At 35.9% G+C, this 23,344-nt stretch overlaps 1 protein-coding gene across 4 annotated transcripts in view; it reads left to right on the top strand.

Moving 5' to 3' along the window:
• SESTD1 (SEC14 and spectrin domain containing 1) overlaps positions 1 to 23,344 on the top strand; it is a 55,902-nt gene that overhangs the window by 8,768 nt on the left and 23,790 nt on the right. For all 4 annotated transcript variants that reach the window (XM_037397614.1, XM_037397613.1, XM_037397611.1 and 1 more), the window contains 5 exons: positions 3,455 to 3,534; positions 9,420 to 9,528; positions 13,598 to 13,688; positions 15,713 to 15,826; positions 22,820 to 22,933. In XM_037397614.1, the coding sequence (XP_037253511.1) occupies positions 3,480 to 3,534; positions 9,420 to 9,528; positions 13,598 to 13,688; positions 15,713 to 15,826; positions 22,820 to 22,933 (483 nt within the window). In that variant the 5' untranslated portion in view covers positions 3,455 to 3,479. The remainder of the gene's footprint in view (positions 1 to 3,454; positions 3,535 to 9,419; positions 9,529 to 13,597; positions 13,689 to 15,712; positions 15,827 to 22,819; positions 22,934 to 23,344) is intronic.

The following is a 23,344-nucleotide window of genomic DNA, read 5'->3' as shown; positions in this document are numbered from 1 at the left end:
ATTCTCATGGAGTCTGAATTAATTTTGACAAAAAGAAAACACCTGTTATTTGTAGGGCAGCTTCTCTGTAACATCTTACTTCAGTCATCTAGTCAATGTGAGTCTGTCAGCTTCACCCTCTGCCCTTTCTCTTTAACAGACTTTTAAAATGGTATTAAACAGCGTCTGGACATTGGTTCTTATTTAAATTTATTATTAGATGGGACTGAAGATGTGTAGCAGAAAATGCAAGTGATACTCTTATTCATGAGAAATTAAGCACTTTTACGCTGAATTACATAATTCTTATTGTATGTGAATTTGGTGGCTTTTTGTTTGTTTTTGTTTTTTGAAACAACTTCTTGAATTTTAAACTGTATTGACTAAAACAGTGTAATTTATAGTCTTTCCAGAACCTAGAAATGATAGAAGATGCAGCCTACCATGTCATGATTTGATGTCACATTAAGTGCAGCCTGAAATATTGTTTGCATTTTTATTTGTTCTGTAAATCTATTTTTTTTTTTACTATTTGTTTGCTGTCTCCTTAGCCTTCTGTCCTCCCCCTAATGTATATCTATTTCATTTAAGTTTGTATTTAAGAGAATTTTCTCAACTAGTATTGGTTTCTGCTTGGTAGGAGGATTGGGAGAGTTTTCTATTTAACTGGAACACCTTTCAAATATTTAGGTTTTAAATACAAATATTATGTGAACTGAATTTTACCAATTTTCTGTGGAAACCTGCAAAGGAATGAATACGTTGTTGCAGACTAACACTGCTGCATTGATTTAAAAACCTGAAAGCCCAGGTCGTTCAAAAGAAGTTAGTGAGGTTCTTCAGTATAGGGTTTTTTTATTTTAACGTTTCCTGTAGACAGAAGGTTTACAAGTTGGCATATGGTATTTTAATTGGCAAAGTAGATTGCAGGTGGGCATGCTCAGAAGTTTTTCTGAAATTCAGCAAACAGGTTTAACTTGGTTCATATCTGTATAAAATTTGAGCAGATAAGTTATGTCTCTTGCTTTAGAAATGATAAAATGCAGTTTATTGAAGTATCCCAGTTTCCTCAAGTGAAATCTGTTCTCTCAGTGATGTTGTTTCTTCTGTAGCTTTTTTCTACTTAATGAGTCCAAATGCCTTTTTTTATTGGTGAATAGGCACTTGATGTGTTTGTTTCAGCTAAACAGTGGTACAGCATTGAGCAACACATATTTCCTCATTCTAAATTGAGAGCTTGATGGTCAGTTTAAGAGCCTGTCATTTTGCCTTCCTCTGAACAGGTTAAAAAGGCTTTACATTTATTTGTAGGTCTAAATATACTTATATCTGCTTTTTAGCAGTGTACCTTTTTAAAACACCTTTGATAGCTCCCACTGGAAAGCAGACACCAGCTCTCTTGGAAATGTTTAACTTTCTGGTATTAAAAAAGGCATTTAGTTTAATTCATCCTGAGATTCTCTGGAGTGTTAAAGATATAGAAGGATGTTAAACCTTATTTTTAAACCTGAAGGGTTTTTTTTTTTTTTTTTCTGGTATGTTCTGACAATCTGCCCTGGTGAGAGTTTTCTTCTAGATGGACCACATCAAAGCTGTCACAAAAGAGAATTGCATGAGTTTCTAGAACAAAAGCTAGGTGTTTGAAATTATCAGCAATTGGTTCTAATTGTTGTGACTCACCTCCCTCCACTCTGAATGAACAGAATCCTTCCTTTGGTTCCAGGAAATACTGAACAAAAGAACTATTCTGATCCATGGACAGTACCACTACTGTGGCAGAAAGCCAGGCAGTGCTTTCATATTAAATAAATTGGTCTTTTCACAACAGCAAGAAACATGCTTCCTAGAGTCATTAAGTTGATGCAAACTTTAGTTTGCATGTGAAAGTATGAAGATAATAAAGTTTGTGTGTAGGTCTGGACTTTCTTCATTGGTGATGATAAAGAGCCATTTGTAATAATTTTGAAATACAGCTTGGGGAGGAGAGGGAAAAATCATCACCAGGTAAGAAAAGAAAAAAACAATACTGCTGAACTTAACTAGTTTACACAGGGTGGTTTGATTGTTGTGTTTGAGAGACAAAAATGACTGAGTCAACAAACCTACAAATTTTTGTCTGAAGCATACAGGAGGTTTTAAAAGGATGCTTATATGAGTAACTGTTGAAAGTGCAAGCTGTCTTGGGACTCAGTTTCCGGAAAGAACTGAAACGTGTTTGTTTCCTTCTATAATATGGGAAATGCATATTTCATGTAATTGATGAAAATGGCACTTAAATATGGAGATCTAGGGATAAGGAATGGGAATGGACATTGTGAGACATTATGCATTGGAACAGGGAGGAACAGTAAAAAGTTGTTAAAATGTCATTTCTGTTTCATAATAAAAATAATTATTCTGCTGCTTGTTTGTAATAAAGCTCATTGTTTTAACAAGAGGAGGAATAACTATTCTGTTTTACCTCAGGCTCTCTGGAGGTTTTTTGGGTTTGGTTTTTTTTTTCTTTTCTTTCTTTCTCCTGGATCATTTATAGTTTTGATTCAATTAATTCCCCCTCCCCCCCAGGAAAAAAAAATAATCTGTGTGCAGGAATGCTGAAGTATCCAGATGGGTGATTCCAGGTTGTAGTCTGAAGTCCTTTGCCTGTAATTTAAGAATTTTATTTTTAAAATCTGTTTTGACTGGATACTGGCACATATCTTGAATTTTGTATCTCTGTGAAGATTTAAGGGTTTTTTACTATATGGATTGATTTGTGCAAGTATGAACTCAGACATACAAGCATATGCCAGTTGCTACTTTTGTGTAGGCAGGAAGAGGAGGTTGCAGTTCAAGAATTCTGTTGATTTGTCAGTGAAACACAAAGACTTAATCATAGTGAATTGCAGTTCATAATGCAGTAACAATGGGATGAAGGTGAGAAGGGATTTGGAGCCAACAGGAGCAGAAGCATTTCCAGCTATAGGTTAGACATACTTACTCTAGCTCTTGGATGTTTTTCTTTAATTGAAGACCTTCTATTGGCAGGGTAATGGCAGTGTCCTGACATCCATGCAGCATAATGTATTTAATTTTTATATTTCTGGTAATATGAAATACACTATGCAAAAATGTAATTTTATATAAACTCATTTTATCTCTGAATGACTGAGCAAACAAATGATCTACTTGTAAATTAATAGTAGTTTAATGGGGTTAGGAAATAAGACTTTTATATCAATGTCCTTGGTTGAGAAGCTGCTTTGATTTATTTTTTTTTTTTTTTTATGAGGAGGAAGAACTCCTTAATTAAATGTTTACATGGAAAAATGCATATGATAATGTTTTTTTTCTTTGGCTTTTACAATACTTTGGATTTCAGTTACAGTGTTCTGTGCTTCCTTCAGAAGAGTACAAAAGTGTTTTGGTCAGTGCTCATTCTAGTGACATATAATTGATTTCCCATGCTTGACAATTTAAACGTCTTGTGTTTCAGAGCTGTGAAAATTATCTGCAGTAGAATGGAAGCTTCAGTAATATTACCCATTCTGAAGAAAAAATTGGCTTTTCTTTCAGGTAGTGTTTCTATTTCCCTATTGGTTCTCTGCATAATTTGGATTTTTAAGTTGGTTACTTGTATTTGCTGGATGTATTTAACAGAAATATATTGTTGATTAGTGCTGGGTCATATTTCAAAAGGATCTCTGAAACTTTTAATCTAGTAGCCAAGTTATTGCTGTTGGCATTTAGCACATGTTCCACTGTAGCCTCTAACTCAACCCACAAAGTTGATGTCATGAAGTTTCAGTCCATAAATAGAAGAGTAGTAATTTAGCAGACATACAAGAATAATCCTTTCTGGTTTTCTAATGTGGTTTTAGAAATAGAATGTTTTCAGAATTTTCTTCAGAAATTTTTTCCTTCCTTTTCACCTCTGTCTTTTTTTTTCCAACATAGAAATGGATGGGAGCTGAATTAGCCATGCATTGCAACATTTTGATTATTGCCAAGTAGTTAATTCAGGCAAGGCTGGAATTATTGTTGTATTTATTAAAACCTCTTGAACCTTGGGTGGAAAATAGCTTTCTCTTCTCCCTGTGCAGAAGAAAAACAAAAGGAAATACTTAAAATGATGAATGAAGTTCTCCTGCTGATTTCACTGTTGTCATATAGTGGTGTTAATTCTTGGTGTTTAATTTTCAACTCTAGGTAGATAACTTGCAGAACACTTCTCAACTTCATAAATTGACAGGTGTTGTCATAAATAAAAATTCTTCTGGTTTAGTTTATTTTAGCTAGTCTAGTTTATCCTGCTCCAATCACTTGAGAAGTGAAACCTGTTCCTTTGTTAATAGAATTCATTTTGCTTTGAATTTGCACGCTGTGCCCAGCAATTACACATCAAACAATTCCTGTTTAAAAACAAATGCACACACCCACCCCTCAACTCATATTAAAGCCTGGGACAGTGGGTAACTTCACCCATACTAATAGCAGGTGCACGGTGTGTTGGTTGTTCAGCATTATACTGCAAGGGGAAGCTCTCATCAACTAGAGTGCATTTTCAATTTGCTACTAAAGCTGCCTGATCCATTTTGAAATATAGATGTTCTTAGTGGAAAGTAATTTATTGAATGGCAGTTTAAATGTTAGGAACCTTTTTGAACCTACATATTTCTAAGTAGGTTTGACCTTCTTGGAATTTTGTAGTATTAATGAATGTTTTAATTTAATGAATAGTAAAGATTCATGCAGTAGTTCTTTTAAAAGCGTTCTTCACTGTAAGTAAAGGAACCTGACAGAGAAATCGGTTCATCATGTCTCTTTAAAGCAATTTTTTATACCATATAATTTCATGAATAAAAACATATGATTAATAAAAATTCAGAAAAATACTATTTTAGCAAAACATCTCCAGTGTTTGTATGCTTTTGCCATTTTTGAGTTAAATTGGTACAAATGATGTTGGCCCTGCCTTCGTTTTCTGGAAGCAAAAAAGAGTGGTTTCTAATGGAGTAGTGTCTCCTCAGATTTGGAATCCATGGCTATGTAGCTTCTATGTTGACAGATCATTACAAATAGCAGAGAAAAAATGTCAAGCTGCTGACGCGCAAAATAGCTGAATAACCGCTTTGATGCAAAATGGATTAAAATTATTTTTTTGTGATGCTTTTAACCTAAATGTGTTTTCAGTTTATAAACTACACCACTTCAGAGTTAAATAACACACATCAAGCTAACTTTCCCTGATATTATTTTTCAGGTTTAGTTCTAAGCCTAAAGACTTAGTCTGAGTGTGGCGCTTTTTTGTAAGACAAGGAGGTGGTGTTTGCCATGCCTAAAATCATAATGTGAATGGATTTGTCTCACTAATTGTACTATTCTGAAGGGGATGGTATATACTTGTAACTCAAAGGAGTTACAAATAATACAAGCAAGATCAAAGAACAACTTTCTTATTGTGTAGTGTATTAGTATTCAGAAATATTAGATCACATACATGATAGCCATTACATCTCAACTGGTGACTTTAGGTAATATTCCTTTAAAGACCCATTCAATATTTTTCAGCGTTTTCTTTAAAAATACAGGTTTGAATGAATATGATTCTTAGATGGATAAGGATATACCAGTTATATTTTACATGAATGACTGGCCATCATTTTTCACTGAGGAAACGAATCAGTGATAACTCCTACCTTGTTCTTTTTTTGTGCTGTGGCAGGTTGACAGACTATTTACCTGCTCTGTATATACTTCGGTGCAAGAAAGCTGCACAAAAATCACAGTGAAGGCAGAATGCAGGTGTTTGAATCTTTTCTAGTATCCAGAAATCTTTAGAAATAATGATTTCTTGAATCTTTACAAGGTGGGAGAAAAAACCTATCAGTTGTTACACAAGATGACTTGTCATGAAACTGAATAAATTTAAGTAATTATTGTGAAATATCAAGAGATTATAGTTTTGGGGTTTGGTTTGTGGGTATTTTTTTTGAGTCAGTTCATGTTTAAAAATGCTGTTTAAATCCAGGTATAAAAGAGAATTTCTGTTTGTCTAGTATCTTGCATGTGTAGGCTTCCAATGCCTGTTCTAAACTTTCATTGGTTAAACCTTCTTCCGCACCAGAGTCTTTCAAGTCTGTGTAAAGAAATCATGAACTACTAATAGTTAGCTGCTTTTGTTGGGGCAGGTGTTTGTCAGTCTCATGAATCCAGAAGTAACTTGGAACAGAACAAGTCCCTTCTAGTTATGAATTGGCTATGGTAATGCTAGCTACAAGTGCAAGAAGAAAACGTGTCCTTCTGCAAACCCTTCATTCCCTGGCCATGTATACATTCCTTAAAATTAACAACTTTAATGCTCTATTCATGAGTTCATGGGTAAGGGAGGAGAGGGCGTGTTAGATGGAATTCCTGCAAATATTTTGTCTAGTAGAGTCCTGAGCTGCTGCCATGGCTTTTGGAGCTTTGGACTTGAGTTCTTACTTTTCCTATTGCAGGCTCACTCAGTTTGATCACCAAATTCTGTGCAGTCAATGGTTTAATGCTTATGACAGTGTTTTCTTGCTTCTCTGCTCCAGTGATTTTTCATGGTTCCCCTATTTTACAACACGTAACCCATTTTTTAACCTGGCTGTTGCAAATTTTAATTCCAATAGATTTATTTTCTATATTCCTAAGAACTGCTACCCTCCTGTCTCTGAGGATTTCCTCATGCATAAGGAAAGACCAAATGATGCCTGAACACTTAAGGAAAGGCTTCTTTATTAATTTTAATGTTTTAGTCCTGTTGAGAGATGATAGCTAACAAGCTACCATTGAGTCTTCATGGTTTCTGAGGTATTATTTTACATCCACAAACTTACCACTTTCATTTGTTGGATATAATGTGTGCCTACTAAGCATTGTCGCAAATGGAGAGAAGTGTTTTCTCGAAGTGTACAGATGAGAACAAACGTCCAGTTTTTAAAGCATTGAGGGGTTTTCCTTACTTTTTCTCCTGCTGCTTCACTCCAATTATCAGGCTTTCTGCCATTCAGAAACAGAGAAGGGTAACTGTGACTTCCTCTTAGTTTCTGCAAAAAGGATCAATCCATTTATTCTTTCTAATATAGCACCACTCTTTAATTCTGTTTAGAAATACAGTTACTAAAAAGCGCATTGCTGTTTCCCAGTAACAGTTCTCCCCCCAAAAAAGAGAAAGGGAGGGGAACACTACTCTTGCAATGGGCGACCAATTAAAGCAGTCCTTTATGAAAATGTGGGAAAGGCATGTGTATTGGTAGATCTTTAATACCCTTTAGGGAGTTTGTGCAGCTTTGGAAACAAAGAGGAAAAAAACGTATTGCAATTAAGATGCCAACATATGTTGTGTAAACAAACAGTGTTTTGCCATTATTTTGCCTACATCTCTAATGGATGGGGGAATTCTTACCAAATTATGTCAGTGTACCTTTATGCATTTGTGAGTGTTACATGTGTGTATGTGCTTTGTCTTATTTCTGCACAGCTGTTACTAATCTGTTAAAAGTTGTTTTTACTGATTAGATGGAACTTCAGCTCTGCCAATATTAAGTAACTTTATGAAGAAAAAGCATGATTTAATGGTATTAACCAGATGAATAACACACTTAATTTGAGAATAAAGGTATTCTTTCTCAGTTTATAGAAATTTACTTTGCTTTGTTTTCACCCCAAATAAAGCTGAGATTATCATTATGCTTGTAGTTTTTTCTAAAATACAGAGGAAATTGTATAGTAACTGTTTACTACATGTACTTAAATGGCTCTGTGGTATTTTTAAAAATATTTTAAAATAAAATAGCTAATACATTAAAACTTATTCTAAAAAATAACACTGAATAAAATGGAAAAGGATTTCAGCTACTCCCAATAGTGGCAAACTTAATTTGAAACTGGTTTAAAGTAGAGATGGTCATTAGTATAAAAAAAAAAAACCACCCTCAAGAATTAAAAAAAACCCAAACAACCCACCCCCAAACTTTTAAGATGACTGAACTTGCAGTTTAATAAGCTATAAACTAAAGCACTATATCATTCTAGAGTTACGTTTGGATTCAATTCATTAATGTTCTTCTCTTCATGTGCAAATTCCTGTCCCCACTTGTCTTACTTCCCCTGCTGTCCTCCTCCCTGAGAAACCCAAAATATTTGATACGGTTTTGAAATTAAGATCTCTTTTTAAAAGATTCAAGAGCAGAGAGAAAAAAAAAGAGGTAAGGTGGCTTGCTCAAAATGGTGGATACATGAACTAATAAGTTGCTCCAAATTAAGTGGAAAGATGCATTGCAGCCACCTTTGCCCCCTTGTAGTTAATGCTCTGAGTTAACAGCTCTTTTAGGGGCAAGTGTTCTGGTGTCAAGGCCTTCTGCCTTCAAAAGATCGCCAGCCCCTGTACTTAGAGATGTGATGATTGTAGAAGAGTCAGCTGCACTCCTCATTTCTTTCACTCCGCAGCACTTGCTGATGGACCCTTTCAGGGAGCTGTGTCAGTATTTATTTTTCATGGGATATTTGGCTTCAGTTCCAATTTAAGCAATGAGTAAGAAGCCAGTCCAAATCCATTTTGGTTACTGGCTCATACCTGTGTCATTGAAAAGTCGATGTTTTTGAAATGTTCTTTCTTCTGCTTTCTTTAAAGATCCATTTTTTTTAACTGTACCTTTCCAGAGACTTCTTGAGAGTCTGTGTAGTGAAAAACAACCCAAATGATAGTTGTAGAACAATCTACTTAAGTGATACTGATATGCTACATGTAACACTTGTACTGAATCTCCTAATGGACATATAAATGTGAGACCAGCTCTTTCAATATTTTTGTTGCTGATACTGTTTGTATAACTTTTAGCAGCAGGGTTTGAAAATGCATGGGAAGATTAAAGCAACTGGTTGGAAATATTTATCTTAATTGTGCGGTGACTGGTATGTGTTTCTAAGTAGGTCTGGAAATCTTCAGTGTTTGATGAATGAACTACCAACTTAAAGTAAGTGCCACAGGCAGCCTGTGTGCTACAAGATCCTCCTTTGTGCAGTCAGTGTTTCTAGGTGTTGCATTCTAATTGGAGCTGCTGGGAACATGCTCACCTTGAAAGCTAACCAGGTTGCTGACAGGCTGGTAGTGTGGAAGGTCTATGAGATATCTTTTAACAATGTAATCTAGATACACAAAAGTAATGCTTCTGGAAATCTTGATTTGTGGTGTTTATGTTGAAAGTACTAGGTAAAAGTCTGACAGCTACAGATGTGGTCTGTGCTCTGCATGCCTTAAATATTGGTGTGGCGAGTGAATCCTCGCAACTGAGAGGTAAAATGTCAGTTGTGATTTTCACAGAAACTTTGAAGGTTACTTTCATGATGTATTTTGAGACCACATACCTACAAAGTATTTCTTGTACCTTAAAGCCATCACATTTTTCTAATGACTTTTTCCCCTGAAATAGGAGGGAAGGACAGAAGAAGTGGCCTCATTCTGACAATTCCATTATGCCTTGAACAGACGAGTATGGATGAGCTGAGTGTCACACTAGACTACCTTCTGAGTATCCCAAGGTGATTCTGTTTGGGGCTGCCTTCTTTTCCAGTGGTGGAAGGGATTTCTTTATTTTTTTGTTATTTGTCTTTCAATACCAAACAAATTTTACATAAATGTTTGTTTAAAATGTGATACTGACTGACTTAGAAACATAGGTCCCAATAAGCTAAGGGATATCTGCTGAGGCCTGTGCATATCCTTTTATTCTGTATATCTGGCTTTGGGTGTTTTTATTTCCTCTTTTCTTGGGATATCTTTGGTAATTTCTTTTTAGTGATAATACAATTAAATTACTATGTAAATTAACGAGCCATTCTAATGAAATTCCTAAGCTTGCAAAGGTAGCATTGCCCAATGTAAAAAAAGCTTCCTCCTCTTTCTTTGCTATGTGCCTAATCTTTATAGCTTGTTGGGCTTGAGTGTGCACCGAGTCTAAAAATATATGGAGTCTTACTGAAGTTAGTGAGCAACTCAAATGTTTAAAGTTAAGATACTGTTTAAATGTGCTGAATGACAGCTTGAGTGTCTTGTCATCCAGACCTTGCTGTAAAACCGTTGCTGGTTGAGTTCTGCACATGTAACCCTGCAAGTTTATAGTTACAGTTCTTGGTCCTAGCTTAGTTAACTGCATTTTGTTTTATTAAGATCCAGAGATCAATCTTTTATCATAGCTTTGCTTTGTTCTCTTATGCTATCGATTTAAAAAGGAGAGAAGTCTCTCAGATAAATGCTTGCTTTTGTATCTTTACATTCCTTCTCTGGAAACGGGAACAATGGCACAACTAAAGGCTGTTTAGTGTGCTTTGCTTACTCAGTCTAAAAATGCTTTAAAAATACAATTAAATGATCTGGTTTTGTTTTTGTAGTCAAGACTGTTAAAAAAAAATTCTGATTGGGGAGAGAAGGAAAGAATAATTTCAGGTTGCTTACAAGTAAAGCATCAATAGGTATATGAGTATATTGCATAACATTTTAGTCATGGAAGTTTTAGGGTTTTTCAAACAGCGTTTTGTCTTCTGTAAAGTGATGAAAATACCAAATGGTCACCTATGCAAGTCATCTCATTGACTGTCATGTGGTTTAACCCCAGCTGGTAATTAGGTACCATGCAGCTGCTTGCTCACACACCTCCTCACCCTGAGGGGCAGGGAGGAGAGTTGGAAGGGAATGTAAAACTCAAGGGTTAAGATAAGAACAATTTAATATTTGAAACAGAATAGAAATGAAAGAACAATAATAATGATGACAGTAACAGTTATAATGAAAAGGGGAAGGGAAAGAATAATATCCAGAGGGAAAGGAAGAAAGGAACAAGTGGTGCACAGTGCAAGTGCTCACCACCCACCGATGCCCGATGCCCAGCCAGTCCCCAAGCAACGATCTGCCTGCCTCTGCCAACCCCCCAGGTGTATATACTAGGCATGATGTCCCATGGTATGGAATACCTCTTTAGCTAGTTCGGGCCAGCTGACCTGCCTGTGTCCCCTCCCAATTCCTTGTGCCCCTCCAGCCTTTTTGCTAGCAAGGCCTGAGAAACTGAAAAGCCTCACATCAAAACCAGAACACAGCACTGTACTAGCTCCTAAGAAGATAATTAACTCCATCCCAGCTGAAACCAGGACATTGACTTAAGGACTTGGCTGTATTTGTGGAACAAATGCAGGCATCCTTGTTCTAGCATTTATTCTGCAGTCTTATCCTGATGTATGTTTTTACGTATATTAGTGTAAAAATAACTGACTGAAAATTCAACCAAAGTACTGTTTGTACAAACTGGGAAATCTGTTTGAAGGCAAAATTTAGTGTTCCCATGTCTAATGTTCTCTTTGTCAGTCATGGAAAAAAATGACCGCTCTTTTTATGGTGGCAGTATGGAAAAATTATGGTCATTTTTGTTTGCAGGGGTTTTTTTTTAGTGGGAAATGCAAAGGTTTTGGCCTAAGCACTTGCCCTTTTTGTTCTGGAAAGACTTGCTGCTGAACAGTGTTTGAAAAAAGGAGGGGTGTGGGGAGGGATGTTGTCCCAAATCCAGATAGTTGTCCAAGAAACATTAATGTTACTTTTCCCCTCCCCCCAGGTTCTATGTGTAAGGTTACCTAAGATGTTTAACTTTTAATTCAGTTGTGCATGACGTATGTTGTAACTGTAACTGTTCTGAAGTATGTATTCTAGTGTTGATGGATAGCTGTGTCCAGAATTTGAGAGGCATAACTGTTCATAGTGTCTTGGGTAAATGTCTTTGGGGGCTGTGTGTGTGGGAGTGTGTAAAGCTTTCCTAAAACTTCAGGCAACTTAGTCCTCGTCCTTTCTACTGTTACACCTTTCTTTCATGCTATTTAAAATTATTGGATTATGAAGAGGCTACTTTGGAATCCTAGAAAAATAGAAGTGGAAATATTATGCTATTGTCTGTGCGTACTGAAGTTTGCTTCCTTCATTGTATTCTCTGTATTGTTGCTCAAATCACCAAGTGTGTATTTTATTTTAACTTTCATAGAAACATTTATGTTTGTGTTGGCTGAACTTTTCACAAGTGGTAGCTCACTTTTGAATTTGGATGTTTGTTAGGGTGTTTTGGGTTTTTTAATAGGTTTAGTAGAGGAGAAGAGCAGATGCTGATATTGCTAGATACCAATGAGCCTGAGGAAGCCGTGTCTCAAGATGCTATAGTTAACACTAATCATCCTGTTCTTGAAAGCAGTGGTAGTATGCCTTTTTGCATACGTGAAGCCCAAATGTTCAGAGTGCTTCCAGAAGAATAATGTGTGCAATCTTAGAGGTTCCTTAAAACCAAAAGTGTGTATGGATTGGCAGCCAGATTTTGATTATTTTTTTGCTAAATAGATATTTATATTGGTAAGGTGCCTTCCCCCCCCCCCCCCCCTTTTTTTTTTAAAATTCCAAGATAAATTTTTCTCCCACCCATACTGATGAATCTCAGCTTACACATGCAATAAATAACAGTTACATTAATTGGTGTGAAATGTAAAACTTACTGTTGCATGTGAGTTGCTTTGGTTTTTGTAAGCTAAGAAGATCACAGAAATAGCTTTGTGTTGTAATTGCAGATTTGGGTGCTGACAATAAGTTAATGCTTTTCTACCACATATATGTCATGTTTTTTAGTTAAAACTTTGCTGAACACAGAAATTTCAACCTGAGACATGATACTTAGTGTGGTAACTAATGCTAAAATCATGGGCTCAATTCTTTGTCATCTTCTGGATGCTGCTGTGCTGGTTTTGAGAAGGTAACACTTCCCAGCTATTGGTGATATCCAGAGGTTGCTGTCACCATTGAACAGCGCACAGCTGTTGTTGTGAGCGCCTTCTTGCCAGTTTCAGTTAGAAATGAGCTGGAGAGGTCTTTGTGGAAATGCAGAGTGAGAAAAGTTTTCGCTATTTTCTCCCATCTGGTACTTGAGTGGAAGTGCTTTTTGAATTTTTGGCTTTGCAGCCAACTGTTTTCAACAGGTTTTTTCTGTAGTATACACATACTCAACCTTATTAGAAGAAAAAGAGATGATGTCAGACTAAAGTACTCTTTCTTGTAGATCCATATGCAGAGCCTCTGTTCTTGTAGATGCTTCTTGTGCACTGCAATTTCTAGTCCATTTGTTCAGGAAAAGAACTCTAAGCACGTTTAGATGGTTTCCTGGTTGGACATGGACATGCATCAAGTGATATGTAGCTGTGTGCTCAAATCTGTGCCAGTTTACAATAACCTTGTGAAAACTGTCATCCCCTTGTCTTCCTTATGAAACTATTAATTGATCTCTTCTTTCTGAGGATTTTGTGGAGTTTATGGTTATGAAACCTCTTCAGAGTTGCTGATGTTCAAATACTTGTATTATGAAATACACTTCAGTGCTACTGAAAAATTGTAATTTAGAATATCTGTTGTATGCTTGAGCATTAAAATGGGAAGTTATTTCTAAATGAGTAAACTTAAGGCTTATAAGACAGTATTTTCAGAAGTAAAAAACCTTAATGTAGTTGTATTTTTCAGTAGAGAAATCCAAAATCATTGTGATAAGACGCTTGTTCATGAATTTTATTTTTTTCCTAAGTGTTTTTCTTCTTTTAGTGAGAAGTGTAAAGCTAGAGGATTTACTGTGATAGTGGATGGCAGAAAATCTCAATGGAATGTGGTAAAGACGGTTGTGTTAATGCTACAGGTAAATAAATTTTTATTTGTCCATGGTTAACTGATTAGTTTTATAGATGTGAACCTAATAGCTGTGTTATTGTAGAGGTAGTAATTTCTTTATTGAGAAATAGACAACTTAATGGCATTTTAAAATCACAAAATGAGGTTCTGTGACAGAGTTCTGTGTAGGAAGAAACAATCGGAAAAGCCAGTGATACACCTTACGCAAGTGAGGGACAAATTCACTACATGCTGAGAACGCATGTTTGCAGACCTTTTTCGAAAACACTTTTAGTTAAAGGAAATAGAGATATGCTCCTGGCATCATCAGCTGTGAGGAGTTGGAATGTCTGAAGGGTAACAGTTCACACTAATAGTGCAGCTGAGCAGGTTCTGATGCAATATGCTGTACTACTTGGTTTCCATTGGAATTTACTATAGTTGATTTTTGTGTGTAATAGTCCCAATCACAGATTATACTCTGGATGCTGTACAAAGTAAGAGAAGAAAAAAAAGTAACAATTCCCAAGTAAAGAAATTCATAACAATTTATTATTTTACTTTTCAGAACCATGGGATTACAATAAAGTCATATTTCTGCTAAATAGTATAGGTTATTTTCTGGTCTTAGGGGGCACAGAAAATGCAAGATACACCGCTCTGAACAGATTAGAGAACTTGGACTTCTGCCTTTCTTATGGCACAGACAATTTCTCTTTTCTTTGCAGCAGTTTTCCTCTCAGACTTAGATGAAGCCTCAGAAAGTGTGTCAAATAAGAGTAATTTCATTTTATTGTCCTGCTGGCTTATTGTTGCTCCTGGGTTTTTAAGTTTGTTTCAAGATGTCTTTCACTTGACTAAGATGGCATTCCTATGAATAGTTATAGTAATTGGATCCACTGCATTCTAATTATGATCTTGACCGAGCTTTCGCTTCAGCTGTGTGCAGTTGTGACATTTAGTGGGAACTTCAGCTATTGGGGAAGGTGGCTGTTTGCCCATGCTGGGATTCTACTGGCTTCATGTCAGCACGCTTCCTGCAGGGTGAAGCGTGCGGAAACAAGTTGAACATCTGTATCTTTAATTAGAGAAGGAAACAATAAGGAAGATTTTCCTATGTGAACTAATCACTTGTGCAGACCACTTCAGATTTCTTTCTTCTTGGGCATGCGTAGTTGTCAAAGGTGCTGGTTGGTCATCAGAGACACTTCTGTGTTAAAATAGGTTTTGCATACCCATTAAAATGGTGCAAGGATGAATTACCTTTTTTCAGTGCTATAATTTGAATTGGATGTATTGATAACTTCTTCAGAGTCATATTTTTTATAAATAAAATGAAGTGTTTGAAGACAAATCCCATGGATTGTGGCACCTTTATGTCAGTACTGTGATTATCTAACAGTTGTTTGTTGCTGTAGATGATGACTTGAAACATACTCTTGATTACTCTCTTGAGCAACATTCGATGTAACTAAAATCAACTTGGTAGATTAAATTACTGTTAGGCTGAGGAATGTTTTCCTGGTAGTACTTTCATGAATTAATCTGCTGAAATGTTAATGTTAAACTCTTTCATTCTATTCTAAGCAATATGTGCTAAAGAATTATAGGTTATAATCTTGATACGTGATTTAATAACAAAGTATAAAATTATTTCCTAACTTTATGATTACTGTTTCATTCTACGTAGCAAATGACACTGGTAGAAAGCTTTGTTGTCCTTCACACTTTTTTTTTAATAAAATGCCATAAATAATTAAGTTTAGCCAATAATTCATGTTTTTCTATACTGATGTGGCATGGACTAATGGTTAGACCTGAGACTGGGAGTAAAGAGGTTAGTGTTTTCAGTTCTGTCACGATTTTGCAATGAAATCTAGTGCAGTTGGCTACAAAGCAGCATGGAACCAACGTGAGGTAGATGCAGCAGACTTAGTTTAATTTCTGTCTGGAAATTTTAAGTTCTTGAATAGATGATGATGTGTTAGTGGAATTCTGTTTTGTGGTAAATGAAGGTTTAATCTTGAGTGTTTTACTTTATTTATTTTACAGAATGTTGTTCCAGCTGAGGTGTCGCTTGTTTGTGTAGTAAAGCCAGATGAATTTTGGGATAAGAAGGTTACGCATTTCTGTTTTTGGAAAGAGAAAGATAGACTTGGCTTTGAGGTATGTAGAACTTCTGTGTACTTTGGTCAAAAATATCATTTCTGGAATACTAAAATAATTGCATGAAAATGTCTTTTTAAAAATAGTTATATTCCAGATGCTTTGTGGATATCCTTAACAAACCGTTGTGACCTTTTAACCATTTTTTTCCTTCATAAGAATATCAAATGAAGTAGGTCTCAGATTAGAAATGTGTGGCATTTAATCCTTTGCTCAGTAAGAGGATAAAGCTGATGCATATTGTGGGTGTTTTAAATAAACTGTTGTACAGGATTTGGTGTGGAATTTTTTTTCATGACTTTTCTGTAATAGACGGTAGAGGTGCATGATGTCACTAAATCAGTAGTAACCATTCTGAAGAACATCTTGTTGTTGTTGCATGCATCTTCTCTCATTTTTTTGAGTTCTTTGACATTATTAACAAAGGTTATAGGTCCCTTCAGTTTGCCAAATACAAGCTGATACTGTTCTTAGCTTGTAAGGCAGTGTGTGTACAAGAGAACACACACTGATGTTCCGTTCTTGTATCTTTTTGGGAGGTTAATGGAAACCTCAGCTTTCCCTATTTTTAGAAAGTTATCTGTATCATCGATAGAAGCTGATATTCTTTAAACTACAACAGGCTTGCTGTGCTCACCAAATACTAAAATGTCTACTTGTTTTGTACAACAGAGCTCTTAGAGAGCATCTTTTTTCATGAAAGAGATTGAATAGAGAAGTGTTTTGCAGCCTTGTCCAATGCTGTGTAATTCTTTCTGATGGTGAGATTACAGGAGTATTCAAGAATGCTATAAGATACTTAGTTCAGGGGAAATGGGAATTGAATGGTGGCAGCTGAAAGGTTATGTAACTACTGAAATATAAACCTAAAGGTTCTGTCATCCAGACACAATGCTGTTAATTCATATGAATTGTTAAGTCTTGTATCAGACTTCACCTGGAATAGGTGGCTTCATTTTTGGAAACAGTTGTTGTATGTGAAAGTACTCAGAAGGAGTTTGGGGTTAGGGGGTAAGACTGCTATTTTCAATCAGATGACCAAATTATATTTTTTTTTTAAATCTGCTTTAAGATTCCTTTTATTACAGTACTTCATTTTTTGTAATCTGCTTTAGCCTTATAAGTAAGGAAATCCTTCACACTTGCCTTTGGGTTGTTTATCTTATCGATGAAGATCATATTTTCTCTTTTGAGTAGTTCTTTAAAGACAGATTTGAAAAGTAGCCCAAGGTCAACAGAGCAATCAAAAGAATCACTGAACAGCTACTTACATATTTGAGTCTGCAGCCAGAAAGATATTCACTATTAAAGGTAGTGAAGTGCATGGAATTTTGCTACTGGAAGTGATTCCAACTAGGATAATCTTGTGACTTGCATTACAATTAAATTCTCTTGGGTTTCACAGATGTCTGTCCGTCCCTTCACCCGATACCCTTCAGAGGACTGGCAAGGAGGTGTGGTCAAATTATATGTCCATCTTTAAGTTAGCATGTAGGAGCTCAGTCATAGCTTCTTTAATCGAAAACAATGAGTATGATGGTGTCCACCTTTTGTAAACTAGCATTTTCTTTGAAGCACGTTCAAGATGACAATTAAAAGAGACTAAACCAACCATCTGTACTCAAAAGGATGATTTAAGAGCTTGTGTTTAGAAAGTGACTTCAGCTTACAATATTCAGTTTCACACAGATGCTTTTAGGGCGTAATGTAAGCACCAAAGTCCAGAGACTGGCAGTAATAAAGGTGACTCCCACTCTTTAACAGTCCCTACTGTCTGATTTAGGTTCTCTTCCCATCTGCACACCTGTAAATACGGTACTTGCACGAGTTCAGGAAGCCTTTGAAGCTGTGGTATAAAAGAATTTTGTACAATGGTTGTTACTGTATACGACATGGTATTGCCAGTTTGGAAATTAATCCTCTAGAAGATTCTTCTTGGGTTTTTCTTTAATATGACTCTGCTAGAATCTATTTCTAGACAAATAAGCAGAAAGCCTACAGAAAATGTGTTAACAAAGCAGGGATAATTTTATATGACTATGATAATAAAAGGATTTTTTGTTTGACTTTAAAGATTGGCTAGCAGTCATTAAATGATAATTGTGTAATGAAGTTTAGTAAGCTTAGTAATTTTATGAAGCATATTCTGTGCCATTGATGTTGGCATAGACCATTGTAGTTGTGTAACTAAACTTTTTGGTTTCTGTTTCTAAAATACTTTTTTCATTACTCAACCATAAACGTTTTTCCCTAACCTGAAATTTTGATCTAAGATTCTCTTAAATTAATAGTTCTGAAGTTCTAGGAAGAAGAAAATAATTAAAGTACCAGAGATGCATTTCATGCAAACATACATAATGTGTCAATTGTAAGAAAAGTATCGGTGATGTATCATTTTACAAGAAAAATAATCATAGCATTAAAACACAGCAGCTGCTTCTTAGGCAGGAAGAGAACTTTACATTTATTCCCTGATCTCCTGTTGTATCTTGGCTTGACGCATGAGCAGATTTTTGTATGAGTAGAGGATAATAAGTTGTTGCTGAATTAGGGTGTTTGCTCTTGAGTTTCCCTTCCACCTAATTTAGAAGCACTGGAACAGGGTGAGACTGCTTGCTTGCGTGAGGGCCTACCATCAGCTTTGGGGCAGTTGTCATCTAACTGAGGTTGGAAAATGAGCAGCTGTTGGTATAGAGTTGCTATAGATGTTTCTAAAGATACTCTATGATGCCATCTTAGCTCATAGCTTTTCCTTGTATCTTGCACTTCCTTGCAGCTTTTTTTTCAGTTTTTTTTTTCCTGTGCAATAATTCATATTCTTAAATGGCATTCTTCATTAAAGCACAGGGAAAGCTTAGAGAACAGTAGGAAAAATCTTGTGCTTTCCTAGATAATGAAGAATCATCCTTTGTATTAGGCAAGTCTTTGTTCTTCACCATTCGTTAACTCTGGGTTATCTGTTACTTGGTTGTGATTAGGAAAACTGGCTCAGTAACAACGACCCACCTTCTCAGTGCTCCAAATAATATTTGTGTTAGAGACAGTAGTATGTCTTTGCTCTATTCCTGATACGAGTGCAGAGCACTGATAAGGCTATGGAAGCCGCTAACTCATACACAAATCTACAGCTGCATAATTGTATGTTACTGGCAGTAAAAACAAAGCAACACGCAACTTGTGTTTTGGATCACGGGTTAGATTTGCATAACTGTTAGGAAAATCCAAGACTGCTTTTGTACCAGTGAAATAAATATGATCTAAAAATTTAAATGGAAGCATGAAATGTTCTTATGCACGTGAGTGTAAACTAATTTTATTTGAAGCAAATGCTATGTAACTGTGATTTCTAATTTCTGATGGGGCATCACATCTACCTCCTATTTACTGCTAGCTGATACGTTTGTAATACCTTGCTTACCTGATCTTTTTTTAATACCTTGCTTAATGTTGACATATGAAGCCATTAATCACAATGCCTTCCTTTCTGTTCAAAAGCAGAGATCCTCTGCTTCAGGGTGAGTTGTGATGTGTTGCAAAGCACTGAAAGTAAATGTGGGAACCGAGATCAAAAGGCTTCTGGGTGGATAACTATAAAGAGGTGGGCTGATTCAGCTGAGTAAAAGTGCATATCCTTATTCCTGGTTAGGATTCGTGTTGGCTTTGGAGCTGCCTCAGGTCAATTCCCATTCATCCTCCAGCAGAGCTTTCCTGTGTCCCTTTATTCCTCCCTCAAATGCTTATTAGCATCCAGTATTTATTGAAGCAGTTTTTCTCTGGTCATGTGCCCATGCGTCATAACAGGAGAGTTGTCTTAATTGTTCCAAGAGTGTCTTTCAGCTGAAATTACAGCGTAGGTTATGCTGTAATACTTAATACTGTTTACGTTTTTAAATGAATGAAGAACTGGGTTTGAATATAAACATTTCTAAATGTGTTCTGGAGGGTTGGGTGGTGTTCCTTTTGCTTTTTTTATTAATATACTCTACATAGTGATGTGAAACAAATCACTTTTTAGTGGCTGCAGTATGTTGTGTTTGTGGACTTTTCATGTGAAGGTAACTGGGATAACTAGAGGAAAATGTGTACCATAAAAGCAGAAGAAGTGTACAAGTTTGTACACTATGCAAAAATGCCTACAGGCAGGTGGTGGGTTTTTTTGAGCATGCCATTCATTTAAGGGACTGGGAGAAAAATAATCTCCAAGACTTTTTAGATATTGGGTTAGAGCTTTGGAAATAAGTGTTTCGAGAGCAGGGAGGAAGGAAGTGTGCTTGCTGTTCTTATCCTTGTCGACATCATGGAGCAAAATTTGAAAGTTCACTTGTGATTGTGTGGCAAGAAATCAAGGGCTTTTAAAAAAAAAAAAAAAAAAAAGAGAAAGGAAAGAAAGGTGGTAAACTACTGGGAGCTAGCTGGAAAAGTCAGAGTATATTGCCAAAGGATTCTGACAGTCCTGATAGTTCTAAATGCTTTGTGCTTGCACCGTAGCAGCTAACAACTCTGTTTATAGTCATAGTGTCAGAAATTTCTTGTGATCGTGTATCAGCAGAATCTGCTCTGGAAAGTATAAACTCTGATGACTTGACATTAATATACCTAAAAATCACATTTTTCCATGAAAATTTCCTGCATGTCAACCTGTTTATGGTCCATATACTTGCATATCAGAATTGCTCTGAAAGAAATATTAGCTCGCTGACTTGTATTTTTCAGTATTATGTAGCTAAAAAATAGCTAGTAAGCTCTTGTCATTTGTTTAAAAGAGTAAGAACTGTTTAAGAAAACAACTGGAAAGACTAAATCCAATGTAATTAGACCACAGCTTTTTATTATCAGTCCCCAGTTCAAATAAAGTTGGTCTTTGTGTACCTAAGTTGATAGTACATACCCAGGTAGATACTTACCTTCTCTAGACTAATGGGAAACTAATTGTGGCACAAACATCCCCAGTTTACCTTTCAAGACATAATACTAATAAGCAGAGTATTGATCCACAGAATGAATAACACACTGCAGGAAATCTTTAATTTTTGTATCAGATCTCACAGTCCAGTCTTTTAATACTGAGGCACCAAAATCTGTAGCTTTCATGCACTTTCCCAAAAATGCATATAGGAATTCCAGTGTTTTACCAAAATTATTTATTAAATGCATCTCTTTTTCATCTGCATGTATCTCTTGCTGCTGTTTTATCACTGGAGGCAACGGGTCCTTTCTTTTAAAAACGCGGGTCAAATGAGGGAATTGTCCTGGTGGAGCTGGACTGTATAAGCCTGTGTTTATGTCACATCCTAAATTCAATCCTAAAAAAGGGTGTGTTTGAAATAGCAGATTGTGTGTGCCTATTAGTCTCTTCTCTAGAATGGAAAAAAGATAGTGTGCTAATTATTGTCACAAGCCCTGGAGGGGAAGGTGAATGAGTGGGTGAAACTGTGAGTGCTTGAAAGTGAAGGTGGCAGTTACTGGGGGTGGAGTTGATAGTCTACTGTATATCTGGATTTTGCTAGCTGCTCTTGGGTTTCTAGTATGCCAGATTTCTGGGTGATGCTGGCCAGATTAAATATTTAAATTGTATTTCTTGTGTAATGTTAAAAAAAATTATCATTGTATAGATCAATTGTCCATATTGACAAATAATAATACTCAATGTTTAATCAAATAGTATTAAAAAAATGATTTAAAAATATTTTATCATCAAACAATAGGATTCTTGCTTTCCTCAAGAAGAGGAAGTCTTTGCTGTACAGTTCCATGGCAGTGAATTGCTGTCAGACCAGATATATGGGCAGCTATACTTAAAACTGCCATAGTTACCGAAAAATCACCAGGAGAATACTTCAGGTTGCATTTTAAGTTTTTCCAGCAATTAAGTTTGCTGGAGACTAAGCATATATATAACTTTAATCTTTGGCATTTGTAGGGTGGTTTTCCGTTTCGTGGGGGGTTTTTTGGATTTTTTTTTTTAATCTGATTGTGCTTTAGACAACAATTAGGATTGTCACTTTTTTTTTTTAAAAAAAGAAAAAAGTTACTGTTTTTTGTATGAAAGCTGCCTTCAATGTGGTATGAAAAATGAACAGGCATTCTTCAGTTTGGATTTCTGCACAGGCTGAAGTGCAAACTTATTCTCGCAAAATCTCTGCCTTGTTCATTGAAGCTTTCCACTTATTTTTCCAAAGCTGTTTGGATATGTAAGCTGCTGGTATAACAAATCATCAAGAATCAATCCACTGAGAAAACAGGTTTAATATTGAGGGCAAAGGACTTTATCAAAACTCAGCATTTTATACTTATCAACCAGGGTGTGGGAGGGGAAAAGCTATCCAAGCTTCCCAGGGTTTCTTGACAGTATTTTTTGGAAACAAACAAAAACCCCTCTACTTATGCCTGTACAGATAAGTGTGATCAGCTCTTAGCATGCTTTTTTTCATGTTCTTTTTTAGAAAGTATTTTAGGAATGACAGATTCTTATGTTCCAGTAAGTAAGTGAAAAATGTATTAAATATTTTGATGCTAGTTTATTAAGATTAGTAAATGATGTTCTGTTCATATTGAGTAAATACCTTTAGTATACTCTTAAGCGTAGCTACATTTGTAGTCAGTTACATTGCAACGTAACAAATCAGAACAGGTAATTTAAACATCATATATATATATATATTATTGTATGCATAAATGTTCTTGCCCTTAGTTGCATTTCTACCACTTTTACGTAACATCAAACAGCTAATACTGTGTATAATATTCATATGATGCTCTTGCAGGATTATGCGTGAGATGTACACTGCATATCAGAATTACCTGTCTGTTTTAGGCTCATGTTAATTGCAACCAGCCATACTTCATTTAACATTTAGCAGTAAAAGGGTCACTTTCTCTGAATCACAGAAAGATCTGCTTGGTGCCTCTGGACACACTTAACGCAACTTCTCAGGTACTTAAGAATACAAGCATTACTTACAAGAGTACTTAAAATTTCTTTTGTTGTTGCAGGTTATTTTAGTATCTGCTAACAAGCTGACTCGATACATAGAACCATGCCAACTAACAGAAGATTTTGGAGGAACTCTCACCTATGATCACATGGATTGGTTGAATAAGAGGCTGGTTAGTTTTCTGTGTTTGGTTGTTTTTTTTCCAAATATCTCATTCTTGAGCCATGAATTTTTTGTGTGGGAACTGCTAGGTATGGAAACTGTCATACATGTAGTAGTGGAGTTCAAATGCATGAGTAGTGTTAGAATGATAGCTAACACTGGGTTTGCTCAAAGGATGCTAAAGCTAATGTAATCAGTTTGTTGAACCAACAAGTTCCTTAATGAAAGCTCTCATCTAGAACCCCACTCTAGAAGAGTCTGAGCATATGGGCAATTGTTTTGATTTGTACTATCAGCAGCCAAACAAAGAGGAAATAGTTGGACTCTGCAGATCTTTCAAGGTTATCTCTTAGGCCTTGGTTCCTCCCCAGTAGATACAGAGATGCAGTAAACATCTAGGAGCAAATACACCCCTAAATCA

This window comes from Falco rusticolus, chromosome 8 (genome assembly GCF_015220075.1).
Source record: "Falco rusticolus isolate bFalRus1 chromosome 8, bFalRus1.pri, whole genome shotgun sequence".
In the NCBI taxonomy this organism is placed as follows: Eukaryota; Metazoa; Chordata; class Aves; order Falconiformes; family Falconidae; genus Falco; species Falco rusticolus.
The sequence above is the reverse complement of the archived record's forward strand: the minus strand, read 5'-3'. Positions and strand labels throughout refer to the sequence as shown.